The following is a 21,379-nucleotide window of genomic DNA, read 5'->3' on the forward strand; positions in this document are numbered from 1 at the left end:
GTGACGTGCCAAATAATCAAAAAATAATGAGAGAAAAAAAGTTTGTGAAAAATTGCCACCGTAATCGAGAACGAGAGACCCGTAAATTGGTCCGAAAATTGTATCATTCGTGCGTGTGTTTTTACCCATAAATGCTACGCCATACAGCGTGGCAGTGTGTTGTGCGATTAGCCTATTAGTGTAGCGATTAGCGAGGCAGGAAAAGCTGGTGAAAGTTGTGCGTGTCGTAGGCAGCGAACAGAAACGCAGACGTGTTGGGGTCTGCCGTGCCGTCTGCTGGCCGTCTTGCCACACTGCACTTCGGGTCACTCCCATATTCCCCGTTGCACCTGACCGGAGCTGCACCGCCGTCTTCAGAGTTCGGATCGGATTACACCCCCCCCCCCCACCCCTTTCTTTGCCAAGTGTCCAACTAGCGTCATTTCCACACGAAGCATCCGTCCAACAAAAAAAAAACCTTACCACGTATGACGACGATTGTCCGATTGTTTGACGACGGGTGAATCAAACTCCCAGCTGGGGTAACAACGCGAGGGGGCGATGGCGAATGATGGGGAGGGTTTGATACGTTTGCTAAGATGAACGATTGATACCATCCGAAAGAGACGGACTAAAGGTAAAGTAGGTGAGTCTAGCCGGTGGTACGATTCGGAAATCGGAGCGAAGGTTAACATCGTCCTCGACGTCGTGGTATTACACAGCTCGTAAAAGTGTCGGTGGGTTGAAAGGCACCATCAACCAAAACGAAGAAAAACAGCGAACATCCGGTGTGTTTGTGAGTGAGTGTGTTTGATGCATACAGTAGCGTCCGGGCGTATCAGGGGGTAAAAAGTGCCATCGAGGTGCAAGAACACACACCACCAGCACCACCGATCGGCCCTAAACGGAACGGAACTATGCAAACTGTGGCCGGCGGTGGAGCAAATACGACCAACACAAGCAGCAGCAGCAGCAACACGACGAAGGGACCGAGCGGCACGACGGGTCCGTCGGTGGCCACCAGCACCAACAGTAGCGGAACGACGACGAAGGCGACGACGGTAACGACAAAAACGAAAGAAATGTTCATCCTACGAGCGCTCGAGAAGATCCTGAGCGATAAGGACATCAAGCGGTCACACCATCTGCAGCTGAAGCGTGCCTGCGATGTGGCACTCGGTAAGCATGCTTGGCCGATGATTAATATTCCCTAAATATTGCGTTATTTGCGTTCACTGTAGATCCCCCCCCCCCCCCCCTCGCTGTCTTGTTACGTTAACGTGTCTGCTGATAAGCCCGGTAACTAGTTCGAGCATGTCGTTTAGCCGAGGGTTTTGAAGTGCGTTCGGAGCCAAAGAACCCTTTTACCCCCTTATTATTGATTATCTGTCGGTTACTTTTTTTCCCTCCTTCGGTTCCTCTTTTCGATTCCATTTGTTAGCACAGTTATTACTTTCCCTTTCCCGTGCCCAACATCGTCTTGAGGCGCCCTTACCCGAAAGTGCATTCCACCAGCAGGAAGGAACTGACGGTGGAAGGTCACTCAGAGCCTTTGCCTTGTGCAACGAGCGCCACCCGAACCGTGTCACGCGTCTTCGTACGCGTATAATTGCCCGCACGGAAAAGCGAATACGTGCTGAGAGCGGTCGGAGAAGTCCGGGGAACAAAACCAGGGGGAACAAATGTGTAAAGTGAGAAAAAATCAATAACACTTAAGTAACCTACTTGAAAGAGGGCACCACCAGTACCGTTTTTTCCGTGGGCTACTATGATGTACGACATACGATGAGGGGGGATACTGATACGAAAGCACAAGTAACACACGCGCGCTTGCCTGGTTGTAGGTAATTGTCGCCTATAGGCTTCGTCGTCCTTACGTGTTGTCGATCTTGCTCTTCGGGGAGAGGTTGTTGAATGAATGGGGTTTTGATTTAATTAATTATGCGAAAGATTGAAAATTATGCATTGATTCGATTTTTGTTGAAAAGAAGAGTTTAGGTTTGAAAAGTTGTTTTTTAATTTTCTTCTTTCAATTATACATAGCTTGAAATGTACTTAAACTTCAATTGTATGGACGTTTGGAATTTATAACTTTGTTATAGATATAAAGATTGTTATTCATTTTGTATAATTTTCAAAAATAAGTTTTTCTTTTTTCTCAGTAACCCATATCGAATATGGGTAAATTTAGCTTTTAAATATATTAAAATAATTGTTTGACAATTTTTGTGTAAATAATTTTATTCGCACGTACGGACATACGGTCCACACAGACAAAATTTCAAATCAATGCGGCTGACCTAATTACACAAAATCAGTTCAGCATATGCTTATCATCAGCATTGTGTATGTAACATATGTTTCTATTGAATCATGCTAAAATTACCATTTCAGTTACCACTAATTTGTTGGTTTAATTTTCCCTTAAAATGTTGCTAATAACGCTTCACAAAATTAAACAATCCTGCATGCTTGTTCATAAATTACCCCAGCATAACAACATAAGAGGTGAAAGAGCAAATAAGCGAAAGGGAAGGCAGGGAACCACTGTCTCTGTCCCAAATTACCAATACCTTCAAGAGCCCCCCCCCCCCCCCTCCACCCACCACCTGCCCCATAATCTCTGCGTTCGCCAGGTGACAAACATTGTTAAACTCTTCACAAACAGCCAGAAGAGAGGGAAGGGTTTTTATTAAAGCGCAGAGAGATAACACGCTCGCTGTGTGTGAGCCACCGGGATTGTGCAACGCGAGAGAAGTGTACTTGCCATAGACAACTTGTATCCCGAAGGGAACGAAGCCTCGTGTCACCCTAAGTACCATCGGTTGTGCTTTACTCTTCCTCCCTGTTGTGTGCGCAATTGTTTTCTTTCACAAATTCAGCCGCCGGGCAAATGATAAGCAGCGGTGTACGGGTTTTTAGTCATCACTCAATCGTCACTGATAGTGGCAGGACGGTGGTTTGTTCGATTCTGTCGCCAAAGCGATGGATGAAGTGTATCTGAATGTGTTCCAGCGCATAGAAGACTATTGGGGATTTGGAGCGAAAGGTCTCTTTTGCAGTAAAAGGTGTAGTGTTTCCCGTGCTTTACCATTCTAATACACATTTTCTGCTTCCTGTTTTTCCCCCTCTCTACAGAGGACATCAAGGAGGAGCTGAAACAGGCGGGACACACAGACACCAATGGCGAAACGCCCGTCCCGTCGGCGGCGCTGCCCCTGCCGAAGAACGACTCCGGCAACATCATCAACGCGGAGAAGTACTTTCTGCCGTTCGAGCTCGCCTGCCAGAGCCGCACGCCGCGCATCGTCGTGACGGCGCTCGACTGTCTGCAGAAGCTGATCGCCTACGGCCACCTGACCGGCAACATTCCCGACTCGTCCAATCCGGGCAAGTTTCTGATCGACCGGATCGTCACGACCATATGCAACTGCTTCATGGGCCCGCAGACGGACGAGGGTGTGCAGTTGCAGATCATCAAGGCGCTGCTGACGGTCGTCACCTCGCAGCACGTGGAGGTGCACGAGGGCACGGTGCTGCAGGGCGTGCGGACGTGCTACGACATCTATCTGTCGAGCAAGAACCTGATCAACCAAACGACGGCTCGGGCGACGCTCACCCAGATGCTGAATGTGATCTTTACGCGCATGGAACATCAAGCATTCGAAGCGATCGCGGCGGCAAACTCGTCCGCTGGTGCGGCCGCTGGGAGCAACAGCAGTACGACGCTGCAGGGCGCGTCACCGAACGTCAGTGCGACGGGTGCAACTGTCGGACAGGACGAATCTCCCACCAAACCGGCGGAGGCGGAGAAACATCCCGACTACGATGCGGTACGGGCGATCGTGGAGGAAATCGTGGACAGTGTGATAGCGCAAGCGGCGGCTGCTAACGGTGCACAGGAGTCGGAACACACCGTCGACGGTGTGGGACTGACGAGCAGTGTAAGTGAGCCGGCTATAAACCACCACGAAACGAGCGAAACGGCCAGCATCGGGGGCATCTCGAACGGGGGTACCGATACGACCTCCATCGCACGTGTGCCGTCGCAGGAAAGCATGGAGGTGACAAGCGAGAACGACAGCATCGTGACGGCCAAGTTTACGCACATCCTGCAGAAGGACGCCTTTCTGGTGTTTCGAGCGCTGTGCAAGCTGTCGATGAAACCGCTCCCCGAGGGCCACCCCGATCCGAAGTCGCACGAGCTGCGGTCGAAGATTCTTTCCCTCCATCTGCTGCTGTCGATCCTGCAGAACGCCGGGCCGGTGTTTCGCTCGAACGAAATGTTCATCATGGCGATCAAGCAGTACCTGTGCGTGGCACTGTCGAAGAACGGGGGCAGTGCCGTGCCGGAGGTGTTCGAGCTGTCGCTCTCGATCTTCGTCGCGCTGCTGTCCAACTTTAAGACGCACCTGAAGAAGCAGATCGAGGTGTTTTTCAAGGAAATTTTCCTCAACATCCTCGAGGCGCCCAGCTCGTCCTTCGAGCACAAGTGGATGGTGATCCAGGCGCTGACGCGCATCTGTGCGGACGCGCAAAGTGTGGTCGACATTTACGTCAACTACGACTGCGACTTTTCCGCCGCCAATCTGTTCGAGCGGCTGGTGAACGATCTGTCCAAGATCGGACAGGGCCGGCAGGCGCTCGAGCTTGGCACGTCCGTCAATCAGGAGAAATCGATGCGCATCCGCGGGCTGGAATGTTTGGTCTCGATCCTGAAGTGCATGGTCGAGTGGAGCAAGGATCTGTACGTGAATCCCAACTCGCAAACCACGCTCGGCGACCCGCCGTCGGGCGGTATCGGAGCCGTGGAGCGGAAGGGCAGCTCGATGAACACGAGCGTCGGCTCGCCCGTCGATGAACCGTCGTCTCACGAGATGGCACTGAAATCGCACGGTGGTTCGAGCGTAAGCATCAACTCGCTGGGCAGCACCAACACCTCCGGCGGTAATCGCGAGGTGCTCGACCTGCCCGAAGAGCTGGAAGAGCGCAAGCAGCGCAAGGAGGTGATGGAGACGGGCATCGACATGTTCAACCGGAAGCCGAAGAAGGGCATTGCGTTTCTGCAGGAGCGCGGCCTGCTCGGCACGACCGTGGAGGACGTGGCCCGGTGGCTGCACGAGGACGAGCGGCTAGACAAAACGCAGATCGGCGACTATCTGGGCGAGAACGACGAGCAGAGCAAGTCGGTGATGTGCGGGTACATCGACGCGATGAACTTTGCCGAGCTGGACATCGTGGCGGCGCTGCGCTACTTCCTCGAGGGCTTCCGGTTGCCGGGCGAGGCGCAGAAGATCGACCGGCTGATGGAGAAGTTCGCGTCACGGTACTGCGACTGCAACCCGAACAACACGCTCTTCGCCAGCGCCGACACGGTGTACGTGCTGGCGTTCTCTGTGATAATGCTGACGACGGATCTGCACTCGCCGCAGGTGAAGCACAAGATGACCAAGGAGCAGTACATCAAGATGAACCGGGGCATCAGCGACAACAAGGACCTGCCGGAGGAGTACCTGTCGCAGATCTACGACGAGATAGCGGGGCACGAGATCAAGATGAAGAACACGGTCGCGAACAAACCGGCCGGCAAGCAGATCATCGTGAACGAGAAGAAGCGCAAGCTGCTGTGGAACCTGGAGATGGAGGCGCTCTCGACGACGGCCAAAAATCTGATGGAATCGGTATCGCACGTGAAGGCGTCCTTTACCTCGGCGAAGCATCTGGAGCACGTGCGGCCGATGTTCAAGATGGCGTGGACCTCCTTTCTGGCCGCGTTCTCCGTCGGGCTGCAGGACTGTGACGATCCGGAAATAGCGTCGCTCTGCCTCGATGGCATCCGGTGCGCGGTGCGCATTGCGTGCATCTTTCACATGAGCCTGGAGCGCGACGCGTACGTGCAGGCACTGGCCCGCTTCACGCTGCTGACCGCCAACTCGCCGATCAACGAGATGAAGGCGAAAAACATCGACACGATCAAGACGCTCATCATGGTGGCGCACACGGACGGCAACTATCTCGGCTCGAGCTGGCTGGACATCGTGAAGTGCATCTCGCACCTGGAGCTGGCCCAGCTGATCGGCACCGGCGTACGGCCGGAATTCCTGTCCGGCCCCGCATCGCACCGGGACACACTGGACCCGAGCGCGAAGGAGCACATCGGCGAAACGAGCTCGCAGAGCATCGTCGTCGCGGTCGATCGCATCTTTACCGGCTCGATCCGGCTCGACGGTGACGCGATCGTGGACTTTGTCAAGGCACTCTGCCAGGTGTCGCTCGACGAGCTGACGCGCCCGCAGCCGCGCATGTTCTCGCTGCAGAAGATAGTGGAGATTTCGTACTACAACATGGGGCGCATCCGGCTGCAGTGGTCCCGCATCTGGCAGATACTGGGCGAGCACTTTAACGCGGTCGGCTGCAACACGAACGAGGAGATTGCGTTCTTTGCCCTCGACTCGCTGCGCCAGCTGTCGATGAAGTTCATCGAGAAGGGCGAGTTCACGAACTTCCGCTTCCAGAAGGACTTCCTGCGCCCGTTCGAGCACATCATGAAGAAGAACAACTCGCCCGCGATCCGCGACATGGTGGTGCGGTGCGTGGCGCAGATGGTCAACTCGCAGGCGCACAACATCAAGTCGGGCTGGAAGAACATCTTCTCCGTGTTCCATCTGGCGGCGGGCGACCACGACGAGGCGATCGTCGAGCTGGCCTTCCTGACGACGGGCAAGATCATTACCGAGCTGTACCAGAGTCAGTTCCACATCATGATCGACTCGTTCCAGGACGCGGTCAAGTGCCTGTCGGAGTTTGCGTGCAACGCGCGCTTCCCCGACACGAGCATGGAGGCGATCCGGCTGGTGCGGACGTGCGCCATCTGCGTGAACGATTCGCCCAACCTGTTCGCCGAGCACGCCGGCATGGAGAACGACGTGTCGGTGCCGGAGGAGGACCGGGTGTGGGTGCGCGGCTGGTTCCCGATGCTGTTCTCGCTGTCGTGCGTGGTGAACCGCTGCAAGCTGGACGTGCGGACGCGCGGCCTCACCGTCCTGTTCGAGATCGTGAAGACGCACGGCGACGCGTTCCGGGCGAACTGGTGGCGCGATCTGTTCAACGTGCTGTTCCGCATCTTCGACAACATGAAGCTGCCCGAGCACCAGCCGGAGAAGGCCGAATGGATGACGACCACGTGCAATCACGCGCTGTACGCGATCATCGACGTGTTTACGCAGTACTTCGACGTGCTCGGGCCGATGCTGCTGGCCGATCTGTACTGCCAGCTGCACTGGTGCGTGCAGCAGAACAACGAGCAGCTGGCTCGCTCCGGCACGAACTGTCTGGAGAATCTGGTCATCTCGAACGGGCTGAAGTTTAGCGAGGACACGTGGAGCAAGACGTGCCAGTGCATGCTGGACATCTTCAACAGTACGCTACCGAACGAGCTGCTCACCTGGAAGCCGGACCCGCTGCCTCAATCGATCGGTGGTGGTGGTGGTGTGCAAACAAACCAAGCCGCATCGCCACGTGTGCAGGAGAATGGAGACCTGCCCCGGCACGGCATTCTAAAGCGCTCCGGTTCGCAACATTCCATGCACGGGCAGGACGGCCATGGGGGAGCAGGTGAGCAGGGCGGTGTGACGGCAGGCAGTGCCGCCAACACGTCCGTCCTCTTCTCCAACCTGCTGATCAAATGCGTCGTCCAGCTCGAGCTGATACAAACGATCGACAATATCGTATTCTTTCCGGCCACCTCGCGCAAGGAGGACGCGGAAACGCTCGCCCAGGCAACGGCGGAGCTGAGCGCGATCCACCAGCAGCACGCCTCGTCCTACCCTTCCTCCCTGTCCGGCGAGGAGTGCCAGCGGGAGGAGCAGGGCATGTACAGCTACCTGAACACGCCGCACCTGCTGCAGCTGGTGGACTGCTTGCTGCAGAGCCACCGGTTCGCCAAGCAGTTCAACTCGAACAACGACCAGCGGACGGTGCTGTGGAAGGCCGGCTTCAAGGGTTCGCTCAAGCCGAACCTGCTGAAGCAGGAGACGCAATCGCTCGCCTGCGTGCTGCGCATACTGTTCAAGATGTACAGCGACGAGAACCGGCGGCGCGACTGGCAGGACATCGAGAAGCGGCTGATCGGCGTGTGTACGGAGGCGCTCGATTACTTCCTCTCGCTGCCGAGCGAACCGCACCGGGACGCGTGGACCTCGCTGCTGCTGCTGGTAATGACACGGTTGCTGAAAATGTCGGACGCACGGGTAAGTTTGGCGTGGGAAAACTCAAATCCACTGTATCGAACCGCTGATGGATCGTGTTCTTTATTTCTGTTCCAGTTTGCCGCCCACATCGCCAGCTATTACGTGTTTCTGTGCGATCTAACGTGCGTGGATCTGAAGCCGGAACTGCGGACCGTGCTGCGGCGCGTGTTTCTCCGCATTAGCCCAGTGTTTGGAATCTCCAGTGCCAGTGCGTCCGGTGCGAACGGCAACAGTAGCACCGTGCCAATGGCAGCTACCTAGTATCGGCGGCACGGTTCAGTCAGCCGCACTACCACCGCAGCACCGCACCATCAGCAGTGGCAGTACTACGCATCGCCGCCAGTGCTGTACCACCAACAATACCGCGCCGGTTATTTCACACCGTCGTCCGCCGGCGGCTGCCAGTGTTATCGTTGGCGTGCGCTAGCGCTCAGTGGCCAAAACGGTGGCCACTTCCGCTCCTTCCCGTCCTCGCCGGAGCGACAGCGCGGTGGTGGTGGTGGCAGCAGTCGGTCAGCTTACCAACGGCGGGCTTCAACGGCGGGTGTGTTGGGCGCGTTCAGCATCGGTAGCTCCAGGGCGGCGGGACACCACCCGGCAGCGGTGCGCAGTAGCAATAGAGGCAATAGTAGCAGCAATAGCAATAGCATCAAAAATATCATTCACACTACCTCTAGCAATAATGGCAGCGATCGTGTCCGTCGCTCTTCCGGTGCGGCTGCTGCACCTTCACCGGCACCGCGTTTTACATCGCTCGTTTCGTCCTTCACACGGCGCTCTGTTCCCACTTCCGCTTCCCGTTCTTCTTCGCCTTTTAATCCAGGTTCACCTTATTCGGTGAATGCAACTAACCCTACCATCGCTGGTAGGACGGCAGGGACAGGGCGTAAGAACAGTTCCGCGTGGACGAACAATCGTATCCTGTAGTGTGTGAAACGACCAGCGGATCGGTGCACTTAGTGCACCTTTTTATTGCAACTCCACGCAATGCACGGGATTCCAGCACGCTACATCAAGCGAGAAAACATTTCCCCGTTGATTGAATTTTTTTAGAAGAAAAAACAAACTAATCCAAAGATTGTGATGCAATTCCACCCGGCCCGAAATGAAGATCGCAAACCAGAAAGACGGCTTGAAAGCTTTCCAACGTAGAGGTACTGTGTGTATGTGTCTTATCTTATGTTCACCACTTTCATAATTTTAGAACCGGCTGTTTCTTCTGTTTTTTTTTTTTACTACTTGCATGACAGGCCTCTGCAAACACATAATTAGATCCGATTAGAACGTTGCTCTGCTAGTAAGAGGAAGAGGAAAACGGTTGTCTTTTGTACATAGCTAAAAAGGAGGATAGATTACTTTAACGAAATTAACACACCACACTCGGTTGCTGTTTGCTTTATAAGAGCAAATTATACCTTTTCTGCACCTTCGAAAGCAATTTTGGGTAGACTGGGAAAGAGTAACATACGCAAACGTCACACGGCGGGATATCTTAGCAAAAGAAAGCCCTGTGTGTTTGGCGATGTGTAGTACGAAAGAAAAGAAACTCAAAATAGGAAACGGAACGCAGTGTCGTCGCAAAAGTAACATTATTTAATCAGTAAAGTTAGAGAACAAAACAAAAACAGATAGAAATTAAATGAAATAGAACAGATAGCAAGAACTCATGATTAAAAAAAAAACAAACAAATAATTAAACAAAACAGGCACAACTCTTCAAACGGTTGTGTGTGTGTGGTTAATGCATAGATAAAAACGAAGCAAAAAGAAGCATACTAAACTAGCAAATCGCTTTTGTAAACAGGGAAACACGGCCACGCGCGTGCGACGGATGAGATTTCAGTGCAATCGGAACGGTTTTTTTTGTGTGGAAATAGAATCCAATCCTACTAAGGGGCTTACTACCTATAGTAATAGGGGAGAGAGTGGTGGTTCGACTTCCGGTTCCGTCAGTTTGATCGGTTTGAGTGTGCGGCATCGTGTACGTGTTTCGGTTGATAGGAATTATGTTACATTTTGGCATTTCCAAGCACTCGGCACAGCAGCTCTAACGTAAGATGGGATTGGTCCAGCAATATGTAGAGCAAACAACAAAAGAACATAAGATAAATGAATGATGTACGTTGGTAGCATTATACTCTGTGATCGATGCCGAGGCAAAAACAAACAAAAAGAAAAAAAACGTACTGCAGTGAAGCGTCGATATATAGAAGGTGATAAACTAATCATTTATTTGTTATGTGAAATTATTATCGAAAGAGAATATACAGTATATATAGAGTATAATGTATACTAACGAAATGCATATGACTAAAACAACAAATGGTGTAGGTTTGGAGGTTAATTTTATTTACTCTTCGGATTTGGTTAAAGCGAGAGAGCTCTAAAATGCTCGGGAAAAGGAAATGTGGAACTTTGAACTATTTTTCCCCTAAATTTCAACATCCCTACCTTCTTAAAGTGCACTTGTAGTAGAGTATTACACAAATCAACTTTTGTCTTTATTTTGTCTACATCTTACAGGAAATAACCAATTAGATAAACTATCCCAAAAACCAACACAGCTAAAATACAAAATTAACGGGATTTTCGCTCTTAAACATTCAACCCTTTAACCTTTTTTTGGCAACAATAATCAATTTGCTCAGTACTGTTGTTGCCTTTCTCTCCCTCTCGCTGTCTGCCTCTGTTTACAATCACTTTTCCTTAGGCGATGGTCCGGTGGCGGCCAACACCTTGCCAATGTCCTCGTACGCCGCCCGCAGACAGTCGACAAATTCGCGCCCATTCCGGTGCGGTTTGTAGCTCGTCACGACGCTGCCCAAGTACCCGTCCTGGATGTTGTACCCGATGCCGTACCCATCCTTCACAACCGGCCCAAATCCACCGGCCAGCAGGGCGGGCGAAGATAGCGTACTGGTGGACAGGATGTTATGGTTAATCGCACCATACGCCGGATCTTCGTACAGTGCCGGCAGCGGCAAACCGTTCCTCTGCGCCGTATGCTTCAGCCCGAACAGATGCCTATCGAACCCTTGCCCCATGGCCGCTTCCTTCGTCAGCTGACCGTGCACCGTCGAGCATTGGTTCATCATGTCGCGCAGCTCGGCCATGCTTTTCTTCTTGCCCGAATCGCGCCGCTCCACCTCCTGGCAGAACGTTTTCGTCGCGACCGTGCACGGCCGCATCGTTTCCGTGCGCCCGTGCCGGAAGGCGGCCGTACTGCACGATTCGTACGTGCCCACGAACGCACCGTGCTGCTTGTAGTACGCCAGCTGAAAGCCGAGCTGCATCACCGAGTCCGGGCTGATGCGTTGCCTCTTGCACACGCTCTTGTTGATCGCTTCGTACTTCATGTAGTTCATGTCGAGCGAATCGATCACCGCGTTGTGATTGTTTTCCGCCGTCCGGATGGCCGCCTTCACCCGATCGTCCAGCGTGAACTCGATCGGTACGACTGCGTCCTTGGACTGATTGTCCACGCCTTGCAGTCCGACCTGGGCGAACGGTGCCGTTGTGGTTTCCTTAAAGATCTCCTGGAAGTAGCGCAGCACGGCCACACCATCGCCCCAGGAGTGTTCAAAGTTGATGCCCGCCGTACCGTCCTTGGCCACGATCAGCGTGAACGATTTGTCGAACCAACGGTTGGTGCCGTCGCCGAACAGGAACTCACGGATGGCAGGGATGGGATTTTCCGGCTCGATCGTCGAATCGTCGAGACAGATGCAGAACAGGGCCGAATCGACCAGCTCGAGCGAACGGGCATTGGTACCGAGCTGGGTAAGGTGCGTTCGGGCCGTTGCCCACGTGTCACGGTTTTCCGTCGTCAGCAGACCAAGCGGATCGGCGGCCGGAGCTTTCGCGTCCTTCAGTACCCTTTCGAACCGGGCCAGCAGTGTTGCGGGTTGTTCAATGTTGCCTAAAACAAGAGAGAATTGGTGTTAATCTTCCCAAAGACCAACCCACCAAAAGGCCCTTTACCCTGCGCGTCTAGCACATCCACCGCGTACATGTTTCCGTTGCGCATCACCACCACGTGGCGAGACGAATCCGTCCGATAGATGCGATCCTTGCCCAGCTCGGGAATGCGCGTACCCCCGAACAGTCCCTGATACTGGCTCATATCGAGCGGAAATGCCTTGAACGCGTACGCCACGTACGTCGAGATGAAGGACGGCATCATGGAAGTGACCGTGCGGAACGTGGGCGTATCGCTTTTCGCCGGATTCATGTGGAATACTTCCGGCTCAAGGATTTTCGCCCGCAACGATTTCATGAAGCGCAGCGAGCTAATAACCAAATTGGTCGTACGCAGCAGCTGATCGTTAAACTGCGGCCGCGGGTCGGGATTCATCATCAGCAGTGGGTTGTAGTTGAGCGGCAGTGGTGCCCGATCTCGCAGGTACATATCGAACCACGGTTCGGAGATGTAGCTCGTGTGCTTGTTGGCCGCATCGAACTCCTTCAACAGTGTCTGCAGCTTCGGTCCGTCTTGTTGGGAGAACTGGTTAACCAGCTCCTTGGTGCGCTCAAATGCATCGGGCGACAGGAGTGGCTGCTGAGCGGCCAGATACCGGGCGCACGTTTTCTCCAGCTCCGGTATGGGTAAGCGTGGCAGGGAGGGTTGAAAGTGGAGCATCGGTATCTTGGACCGCTGCAGATACTGATACTCCTCGCCGGTGGTTGGGCGGGCCGAGGTAGACTGGCTACGGGCGAGACATGCAAGCCATTGCGTTTTCGGTACACGTAACATGGTTGGGGACAGTTCTTTGGTTTGGCTTAGAAATTGTGTATAAAATTAAGGCACTACGACGACACCCCGCGCACAATGCACTTTGTTAAACGAATGAATGGAGCTGTGTGCTGTCTCTTGGTTCAAAGTTCACCTCCCTTTGATTTCACTTGTACAGTGGAGGAATACAACAGGTGACGAGGCTTTGAACTCTCGTAATCTTATCAAACCACAGACACACAAAAAAGAAGGAGCAATGTTACACCAAGAACCAAAAATACGGTCGAAAAGATTAAACTACAAAACTAGACAACGGGCATTAATCCCGGGGGTGGTGGAGCAGATATGTATCGTGGTGGGGTGAAAAGTGAGATTTGTTCCGTGTCTTTTTCAGCCGCTGGCAGCTGATCCACTACCAACAAACAAACCCTTCCGATACTGTTCAAGGGTGTGTTCTATTCGACCGTTGGGATGTTTGAATAATATCCAAAAAGTCTTTGCTAGAATGCGAGATCAGTGAAACAATATTCGAAAAAAACGGTCAGCACTTAAATAAGGGAATAATCAAGCATTTTATATAGATTTGCAATGCTTAACAAACTTTAATATTGAAAATTGTAAACAATTACCAAATTGAACACCAAGCGACGGTTCAATCTGGCAGCACGGCCAACTGACAGCTGTCAACGACATCACCCGTCCGCTACTTCTTGGTGAATCATCTTTCTACGGTTGTGTGAGTGCGTGTTTTGCATTTGCAGCGATTGTGTCCCGTTTTTCGGATTCCTCCCGGGATTTTTGCGGATAAAATTCGTGTAGACGGACCAGAGTCCGCGAATTTTATCACCTCTTCCTGCTTTCGGCGTAACTTGCTTCGTTTTTTCATAAAACTGCCCTACTGGAGTTAGGGATCCCGGTGAAGGAAAAGCAAAGGTTCCCGTTTCCTGCGATAAAAGCTGGGCGTTTCCTCCTTCCGTGGTGCTGTGCAGCATTATCTCTTACGGGAAGTGATTTTTAAAGTTTCGATCTCATCTACTGTAAAGTATTTTACGCAATGACGGAGCGCCATACGTTTGGTGGCACGGTGAGCCCCATCACTTGCCATGCCTGGAATAAGGATCGTTCCCGTAAGTACGCTTGAACTGTCTTTATGCTGCCCCCTGCGGAGATGATTAGTCACAAAACGGCGCCGACTCACTCTCTAAACCTCGCCCCAAACAGAAATTGCCATCTCGCCGAACAACAACGAGGTGCACATCTACAAGCGCACCGGCTCGGAATGGAAGCTGACGGACGTGCTGAACCAGCACGATCTGCGCGTGATGGGCATCGACTGGGCGCCGAACACGAACCGCATCGTGACCTGTGCCGTCGACCGGAACGCGTACGTCTGGACGCAGGGCGACGATGGCAAGTGGAAGCCGACGCTGGTGCTGCTGCGCATTAATCGTGCGGCCACCTGCGTCCGCTGGTCGCCGCTGGAGAACAAGTTCGCGGTCGGTTCGGGCGCCCGGTTGATCTCGGTGTGCTACTTTGAGTCGGAAAACGACTGGTGGGTGTCGAAGCACATCAAGAAGCCGATCCGCTCGACGGTGACGTCGCTCGACTGGCACCCGAACAATATGCTGCTGGTGGCGGGCTCGACCGACTACAAGGTGCGCGTGTTTTCCGCCTTCATCAAGGACATCGAGCAGCACCCGGAACCGACGGCCTGGGGCCCGAAAAAGCCGCTCGGCCAGATACTGGCCGAGTTTAAGAACTCTTCCACCGGTGGCGGCTGGGTGCACAGCGTTAGCTTCTCGGCCGACGGCAACCGGATTTGCTGGGTCGGTCACGATAGTGCGATCAACATCGGCATGGCGAACGGGGGCAACGTGACCGTGAAGCAGAAGACGGAGTACCTGCCGTTTCTGTGCTGCGAGTGGATTTCGCCCCAGTCGATACTGGTGGCGGGCCACAGCTGCGTGCCGCTGATCTACACGGTGGGCGAGGACGGTAAGGTTGTGCTGGCGGCCAAGCTGGACCAGTCGACGAAGAAGGAGCAGAGTGGCATTTCGGCGATGCGCATCTTCCAGTCGTTGGATCGCAATTTGCGCACGGAAAACTCGGACACCAACCTGGAGTCGATCCACCAGAATGCGATCACCTGCGTGTGTTTGTACAGCGGGGAAAAGGGCAATGTGCAGCGCGTCAGCACGTCCGGGCTGGATGGGCAGCTGGTCATTTGGGACATCGACACGCTTACCCGATCCATGCAGGGGTTGAAGCTTTAAATGGGGCTTGTCGGCGGGGAGTGAAGGAGGAGGAGGAGGTGGAGAAGCAGGCCTGTCTTTCCCTCGCGGGTCCATTACTATCACCTGGTTAAAAGTATTTCCCTTTTCTCATAGGATTGTTTTAGTGCATTTTGGGGGGTTGGGGAGTTTCAAATGTGCATTTTAATAGCTCTACTTCCGAGAACGAGAATCGTTGCAAATAAATACTTCATTCCAGCCAAACTTGTAATCGATGTTGGTTGTTTCTGTGCGGTACAAAACATTACAAATAGTAATGGGAAAAATCAAGCTTTCTGCAATAGATTCCTGATAGTAGGTCCAGAATCGATTCCGAAATCGGCTCTGGAATCAGAATCGGTTTCGGAATCGAAATTGGTTCCGAAATCGGAGTTGGTTTTAGCATGTCCATTAGAATAGTCGTTTGGATCCAATGATGCTACGTATTGATAGCCACAAATAATCAAAATTTACTTGTAAACGATCTATTCTCATGGAGATTCCAGAACTGATTTTGCTTCTGAAACTTCTTATTTCAATTCAAGTACTGATTCTCATTCCGGAGCTAATTCCAATTCTGGAATCAATTCTGATTCTGTTAATCGAGCCGGTTCTGATTTCAGAGCCAATTACAATTTTAGAATAGATTCTAAAGTCAACTCCGGACTGGCTCCGGAATTGGAATCTGTATCGGGTAGGTCCGATTCGGATCTCCCACCACTAATTGTAACGACTTACCATCAACATAGCATTGCTTTTTTGCCCCCCATACGCCCCCCCAGCGAACACAGTATGCGGGGGGTTTATCAGTAGTGTTTATTTTTATTCTTGTTTGCCTTGTTTTTTTTTCCTTTTTTCTTTTCCATCATTTGCTTCTAGCAATTTCTACCGATGCAACCGGGACGCCACCATTTTCCTTCCCCGTATTGGGCAATAAGTGCAATATGGTACGAGGGTTTCCAGAACCTCCAATTAAGCCAATTTAGAGCACTGGCTTCGGTTTCGGGCACCATTTTTATGCACCCAGCTGCTTGTACAGCAGCGGCACATAATCGTCCCACTCGGCCTGATAGAAGTTGCCCGCCACCGGATTGCCCAGCTGGTACTTCTCGGCAAACTTGCGGATGGCGAATCCGCCACGGTTGTCCGCGCTCGTGTTGGTCAGCCGCGGCTCATCGAACGTCAGCTTGCCGTTCTGTTTGTACACCAGAAACACGTACCGATGGAGGCCGGTTCCCTGCGGTGGGCCCGAGCCCACGTACGCCGACAGCGTTTCGCCCTGCGCTACATCGGCCCCGGGAATGTTGCCGACCAGCCAGTGGTGCCACTCGCGGTACGTCGGTTCCTTGCGGCTCGGCGCATCCGGATCGGTCATGCAGAGCGTGTACAGGGCGCCACTGTCCGCGTTCCATTCCACCTTCGGCACGTCCTTTACCTGCGTGGGGGTGAGTACGTTGCCCTCGCTGACGATGGCACCGCTCGGGTAGGTTACCTTGGCCACCTCGGCCGGGGCGACCGGCACCACGTCGGGGACGACTTCGTGCTTCTCCATGCTTTTCGCAATCGCAGAACTGAACAGCCGGATCGAGGTGGTAAAGATGGACGATGCACGCGTTTGCAGCCGGCAGATTGACATAACTTCGTCGTTGGATGCTGTCTCGCAACTGTGCGGAGGGGAGCACAGGTTTTTTTTTTTGTAATGGGGCGAGCTATCGAAAGGCAACGAAAAGAGTGCACTCCTGCAGGGGGTGTTGTTACCTGTGCTGTCATTTGTGTACGAAAGCATTCAAACAATGCAAGGATGGGATATTTTGCATCATAAATCATGTAAAGACAATGCAAAATAGAACATAGAACATAAAGGCATTTAAAAACCCCGAATTCTTTCACAAATTCATAAAAAACGGCCATTGTTTTGCATTCCTGGAAAGCACGTAACGAATCACCCTGTGCTGTCATTCCTCGCGCGCTGTCAAAGTAGGCGCAAAAATGGTTTGTTTTGGTCTGTTCGCGTAGCATCACTTTTACAAAGGTCTGCAGTGAAACGCGTCGAAGAGAAAATACGGATCCATTCTACCAGCACCATGTTATTTCCCGACGATACAAACTTTTCCAGCCCCTCTTCGGAGGGTGGTGCTTTTGAGCGACTAAAAGTGCCGTACACGTACCGGTCGGAGTGTTACCATTTCGTGAAGAAAGATTTCTCCAAACAGTTCGCGTTCATCTACGCTTCCCGGCTGGAGGAAATGCTGAAGCTGCTGGAGGACAGTGTGCAGAAGAAGTGGGGCACCGAGATGCCGATCAAGCGGTTGGCCGATCTGAGGGAAGACTGTCCGCATAAGTGCGTCATCATCGGTACACTGTTTAAGCACCAGGTATGAGAGCATGAAAGGCAGCAGCTGGGAGGTCGGTTTGAGATAAATGTTTCATTTACTTTGCATTTTTAGGAACTAAAACCAAGCATATTGCGTGAAATTTCGGAAGAAAATCAGCTAGCACCGCAACCGCCACGGTCACACTACACGAACGACAACGATATTCTGATCCTGGAGGACGCGCTGCAACGCATCAAGCTGGTGGGCAAAATCGATGTGCACTCGATTGTGACGGGAGTTGTCTGTGCCGTTATGGGTAAGTTTTGTTCCACACCTTGCTTGGGTCCCTTTTGCGAAGAAGAACAGTGAAAACGAATGATGAAGAAAGCAACGCAACAAACGATTTGAATCCTAATGCCATATTCTATTCGTTCCATTGCAATGCGAAACCTCTCTCGAATCAAATAACTTCTCTCCGAACCTATTTCCTCATCACCACAAGGCCAAGACAGTAAGTGAAACAATCGCATCTAGCTTCACTGTTTTCTCACGAGTATGTGTGTGGTTACATTTTTTTATGTTAAGTTATTATTAGCACTCCTTAGCTTTAAGCATTCATGCTGTTTTTTTTTACACAAAATCACTTATTTGTACATACACGATATACAAGCATGGAGGCTTTTCTGTTTTGCTGCTCATACTAAGCTAAGCTATTAATTTTTTTGCCATTCACCACAATTACCTACATAATTAGAGTCTTCCTTTAAAAAAAACCATACATTTTGGGAGAAAAAAAACCATACATTTTGGGAGAATTTTATTAACACTCTCAGTTCTAATTCAATTCCATGTTATGTTGATACATGTAAGTGAATGTATACATCTTTAGCATACCTGTGAATATTTCATCAAACTGTAGCAAACCAAAATTACTTACTTATTCGTCGCACCGTAGCACCGTTTTTGCCATGTCAACCTGCTGCAGGAACGTTCGACATTTGGTCTCCTGCCATTGTCGGCCAACTTCACTCCCCCTCCCCCCTTCCACCCCTTTTTGTCCATGTGGACGATCTCAAAGAACTTTACGAGCTGGTAAAGTCATCCAGTTTCATGCTTGATACTCTGAACGACTAAGAGATCGTAGCGGCTTTTCCCTAGTCGATCACATAAACTAATATATAATTTAATCGACATGAAAATTTCACATATAATGATCTAATTTTACTAAATCTTATGAATTTTTCCTACTACTAAAGCTCATTATGTGAATGTTAATGTAAATATTATTGGAAATGTTAATGCTTTATAACAGAGCTTTCTTCAAATTCAATATCAAAAATGGTTTCCCTAATGTTAACACGTCATTACACTTCAAACTTATGTTTTTTTGCATTTGAATCTAAATAATGTTCAAAGTATTGGAACTAATTACTCATTTTATCACACCTAAAACCACGAATTTAACCACCGAAGGGTACGAGGAAAGCGATGGACGATTCTTCGTGGAGGATTACATCTTCTATCAAGGAGCGCCGCAGAGAGAACTGCAACCACTTCAAACTTCCCCATTGCTGGTTCTAATTTCGGGCCTTAATGAGGTAATATGAACGTAATGGATTTAGCAATGCATTCAAATTAACACTTTTTCTTGCGATTCCAGTCAGCAGCGAACGATTTTACCACCCCGCTGGAGCTACTGCAGCAGTGGGTGTTCGGTAATCTCGAAGGTCTGCTCGACGGTCACGATTGGGAAGCGGCCAGTATTGTGCGCATCGTAATCGCTGGCAATTCGGTGAAAGCAAGCCCAAAGCCCAAAAATCACCATTCCTCAAAGGTAACGACCGAAACGGATGCACTGCTCGGCGCGGTAAAAACGGTCGATTCGCTCATACACAACCTCGCCCAATCCGTCCCGATCGATCTGATGCCGGGTGAGTTCGATCCGGCCAATCATATGCTACCGCAGCAACCGATGCACCACTGTCTGTTTCCACGGTCGAAGGGATTTGCCTCGTTCAGGGGTGTACCGAATCCGTACGCGTTTGATCTAGCGGACCGATACGTCGTGGGCACATCGGGGCAAAATGTGCTCGATGTGATGCGCTACTCCAAGATTGAGAGCCCGCTGGAAGCGCTGAAGGCTACGCTGCGCTGGGGCCATCTGATACCGACCGCGCCGGACACGCTACCATGCTATCCGTACTATGAGAAGGATCCGTTCATTATTGGTGAGTGTCCGCACGTGTACTTTGCCGGGAATGTGGGAGAATTTAGCACGGAAATGTGGACGGGTGCTGGTGGACAGCAGACACGGCTGGTTTGTGTACCATCGTTTGCGGACAGTCAAAGCGTTGCCGTTGTCAACCTGCGTACGATGGAGTGCCGCAAGGTTAGCTTCAAGGTCGGTGGGTTTGAGGGAGAGGAGTGAAGTGTGAAGTGTAGAGTGTTTAATATAAAATCTCAATGTTTTTCATAAATAATCGTTCTGATTTCATATAATTGTGGTGTAGTTGAGAAAATATAGCTGACTTACCTTTCTTTTTATATACGATGTTTAAGAAACGCCAACGTTTTACTAACAGTAACTATATTTTGTTAATCCTTCACTGATGAAATTTGTTAGAACTAATGCATTAATTAACTAAACTTCTAATGAACTTTAAAGGCAAGGAAGTACTGATGGGTAAATACCATTTTTTCCGGGAGTCGGAAAAAGCTGCAGTTGCCAGTTTGTACATAGGTTTGGCAGCAGGCGGAATTTCGGAAATTCCGGTCCGTGTATTTTCGGTCTTATACGGAATCGTACATATTCGATGCCTTATTTGAAAGGGAACGCACTCATCAAGAATTGTCTGAACGATAACTGACAGTCCTTTTGGGATTTAGCAATTGCATCGCCATCCTACCCGCCCGGATTCGACAGATCAGGACTGATCCCGACTCATCCGAACTGATCCGGACTGATCCGGATCGATCTGGACTCATCCGGAATTGTGGACTCGAATCCGGTTATGATCCGGAGCAGGATTCATATTTTGAGCACCGGTTGATCCATGATTCCACTCCGGATTACCCATCATTACAATTAAGTAATTAGTCGAAACATAAAATAATTGAAAAACTAAAGAACTAAGACACTAAATAACTAATGAACTTACTACCAAAAAAAATAAAATACTAAATAACTTGTGAAATGGTTCATTAGATGACTAAAGAACTAAAGAACTAAAGAACTAAAGAACTAAATAACTAAAGAACTAAAGAACTAAAGAACTAAAGAACTAAAGAACTAAATAACTAAATAACTAAAGAACTAAAGAACTAAAGAACTAAAGAACTAAAGAACTAAAGAACTAAAGAACTAAAGAACTAAAGAACTAAAGAACTAAAGAACTAAAGAACTAAAGAACTAAAGAACTAAAGAACTAAAGAACTAAAGAACTAAAGAACTAAAGAACTAAAGAACTAAAGAACTAAAGAACTAAAGAACTAAAGAACTAAAGAACTAAAGAACTAAAGAACTAAAGAACTAAAGAACTAAAGAACTAAAGAACTAAAGAACTAAAGAACTAAAGAACTAAAGAACTAAAGAACTAAAGAACTAAAGAACTAAAGAACTAAAGAACTAAAGAACTAAAGAACTAAAGAACTAAAGAACTAAAGAACTAAAGAACTAAAGAACTAAAGAACTAAAGAACTAAAGAACTAAAGAACTAAAGAACTAAAGAACTAAAGAACTAAAGAACTAAAGAACTAAAGAACTAAAGAACTAAAGAACTAAAGAACTAAAGAACTAAAGAACTAAAGAACTAAAGAACTAAAGAACTAAAGAAC

General features: G+C 50.4%; 6 protein-coding genes across 8 annotated transcripts in view; 3 read left to right on the forward strand and 3 right to left on the reverse strand.

The window, feature by feature from the left end:
* Window positions 1-21,379, reverse strand: part of LOC120955475 (DNA topoisomerase 2) — a 197,370-nt gene that overhangs the window by 19,533 nt on the left and 156,458 nt on the right. The window lies entirely within an intron of this gene.
* LOC120959990 (brefeldin A-inhibited guanine nucleotide-exchange protein 1) lies at window positions 27-10,551 on the forward strand. Of its 2 annotated transcripts, none has more exons than XM_040383839.2 (3): window positions 27-1,158; window positions 3,118-8,228; window positions 8,304-10,551. In XM_040383839.2, the coding sequence occupies exons 1-3, from the start codon at window positions 897-899 to the stop codon at window positions 8,487-8,489; spliced, it is 5,559 nt and encodes a 1,852-aa protein (XP_040239773.2). In that variant the 5' UTR covers window positions 27-896; the 3' UTR covers window positions 8,490-10,551. The 2 variants fall into 2 exon arrangements, with proteins under 2 accessions (XP_040239773.2, XP_040239774.2); XM_040383840.2 differs by lacking the exon at window positions 27-1,158 and adding an exon at window positions 2,737-3,028.
* LOC120959991 (carnitine O-palmitoyltransferase 2, mitochondrial) lies at window positions 10,701-13,366 on the reverse strand. The gene is made up of 2 exons (XM_040383841.2): window positions 12,210-13,366; window positions 10,701-12,147 (listed from the first exon to the last, which is right to left on the reverse strand). The coding sequence occupies exons 1-2, from the start codon at window positions 12,979-12,981 to the stop codon at window positions 10,925-10,927; spliced, it is 1,995 nt and encodes a 664-aa protein (XP_040239775.2). The 5' UTR covers window positions 12,982-13,366; the 3' UTR covers window positions 10,701-10,924.
* Window positions 13,668-15,455, forward strand: LOC120957610 (actin-related protein 2/3 complex subunit 1A-B). The gene is made up of 2 exons (XM_040379898.2): window positions 13,668-14,087; window positions 14,182-15,455. The coding sequence occupies exons 1-2, from the start codon at window positions 14,015-14,017 to the stop codon at window positions 15,231-15,233; spliced, it is 1,125 nt and encodes a 374-aa protein (XP_040235832.1). The 5' UTR covers window positions 13,668-14,014; the 3' UTR covers window positions 15,234-15,455.
* On the reverse strand, window positions 16,024-16,937 carry LOC120957414 (protein D2-like). Its single transcript, XM_040379618.2, has one exon. It carries the CDS (start codon window positions 16,864-16,866, stop codon window positions 16,246-16,248), a length of 621 nt encoding a protein of 206 aa, XP_040235552.2. The 5' UTR covers window positions 16,867-16,937; the 3' UTR covers window positions 16,024-16,245.
* On the forward strand, window positions 17,209-20,025 carry LOC120957413 (DNA polymerase delta subunit 2). Of its 2 annotated transcripts, XM_040379615.2 has the most exons (5): window positions 17,209-17,605; window positions 17,678-17,861; window positions 18,048-18,056; window positions 19,019-19,143; window positions 19,206-20,025. In XM_040379615.2, the coding sequence occupies exons 1-5, from the start codon at window positions 17,315-17,317 to the stop codon at window positions 19,971-19,973; spliced, it is 1,377 nt and encodes a 458-aa protein (XP_040235549.2). In that variant the 5' UTR covers window positions 17,209-17,314; the 3' UTR covers window positions 19,974-20,025. The 2 variants fall into 2 exon arrangements, with proteins under 2 accessions (XP_040235549.2, XP_040235550.2); XM_040379616.2 differs by lacking the exon at window positions 18,048-18,056.

The sequence above is a fragment of the Anopheles coluzzii genome, chromosome 3 (genome assembly GCF_943734685.1).
Source record: "Anopheles coluzzii chromosome 3, AcolN3, whole genome shotgun sequence".
In the NCBI taxonomy this organism is placed as follows: Eukaryota; Metazoa; Arthropoda; class Insecta; order Diptera; family Culicidae; genus Anopheles; species Anopheles coluzzii.

Coding starts and splice junctions, on each gene's coding strand:
- LOC120959990 (XM_040383839.2), top strand. CDS start 897: ATGCAAACTGTGGCCGGCGGTGGAGCAAATACGACCAACACAAGCAGC. Junction 1,159..3,117: donor TGCCTGCGATGTGGCACTCG/GTAAGCATGCTT, acceptor CCCTCTCTACAG/AGGACATCAAGGAGGAGCTG. Junction 8,229..8,303: donor TGAAAATGTCGGACGCACGG/GTAAGTTTGGCG, acceptor TTTCTGTTCCAG/TTTGCCGCCCACATCGCCAG.
- LOC120959991 (XM_040383841.2), bottom strand. CDS start 12,981: ATGTTACGTGTACCGAAAACGCAATGGCTTGCATGTCTCGCCCGTAGC. Junction 12,148..12,209: donor GGATGTGCTAGACGCGCAGG/GTAAAGGGCCTT, acceptor CTCTTGTTTTAG/GCAACATTGAACAACCCGCA.
- LOC120957610 (XM_040379898.2), top strand. CDS start 14,015: ATGACGGAGCGCCATACGTTTGGTGGCACGGTGAGCCCCATCACTTGC. Junction 14,088..14,181: donor CTGGAATAAGGATCGTTCCC/GTAAGTACGCTT, acceptor CGCCCCAAACAG/AAATTGCCATCTCGCCGAAC.
- LOC120957414 (XM_040379618.2), bottom strand. CDS start 16,866: ATGTCAATCTGCCGGCTGCAAACGCGTGCATCGTCCATCTTTACCACC.
- LOC120957413 (XM_040379615.2), top strand. CDS start 17,315: ATGTTATTTCCCGACGATACAAACTTTTCCAGCCCCTCTTCGGAGGGT. Junction 17,606..17,677: donor GTACACTGTTTAAGCACCAG/GTATGAGAGCAT, acceptor TTGCATTTTTAG/GAACTAAAACCAAGCATATT. Junction 19,144..19,205: donor TAATTTCGGGCCTTAATGAG/GTAATATGAACG, acceptor TTGCGATTCCAG/TCAGCAGCGAACGATTTTAC.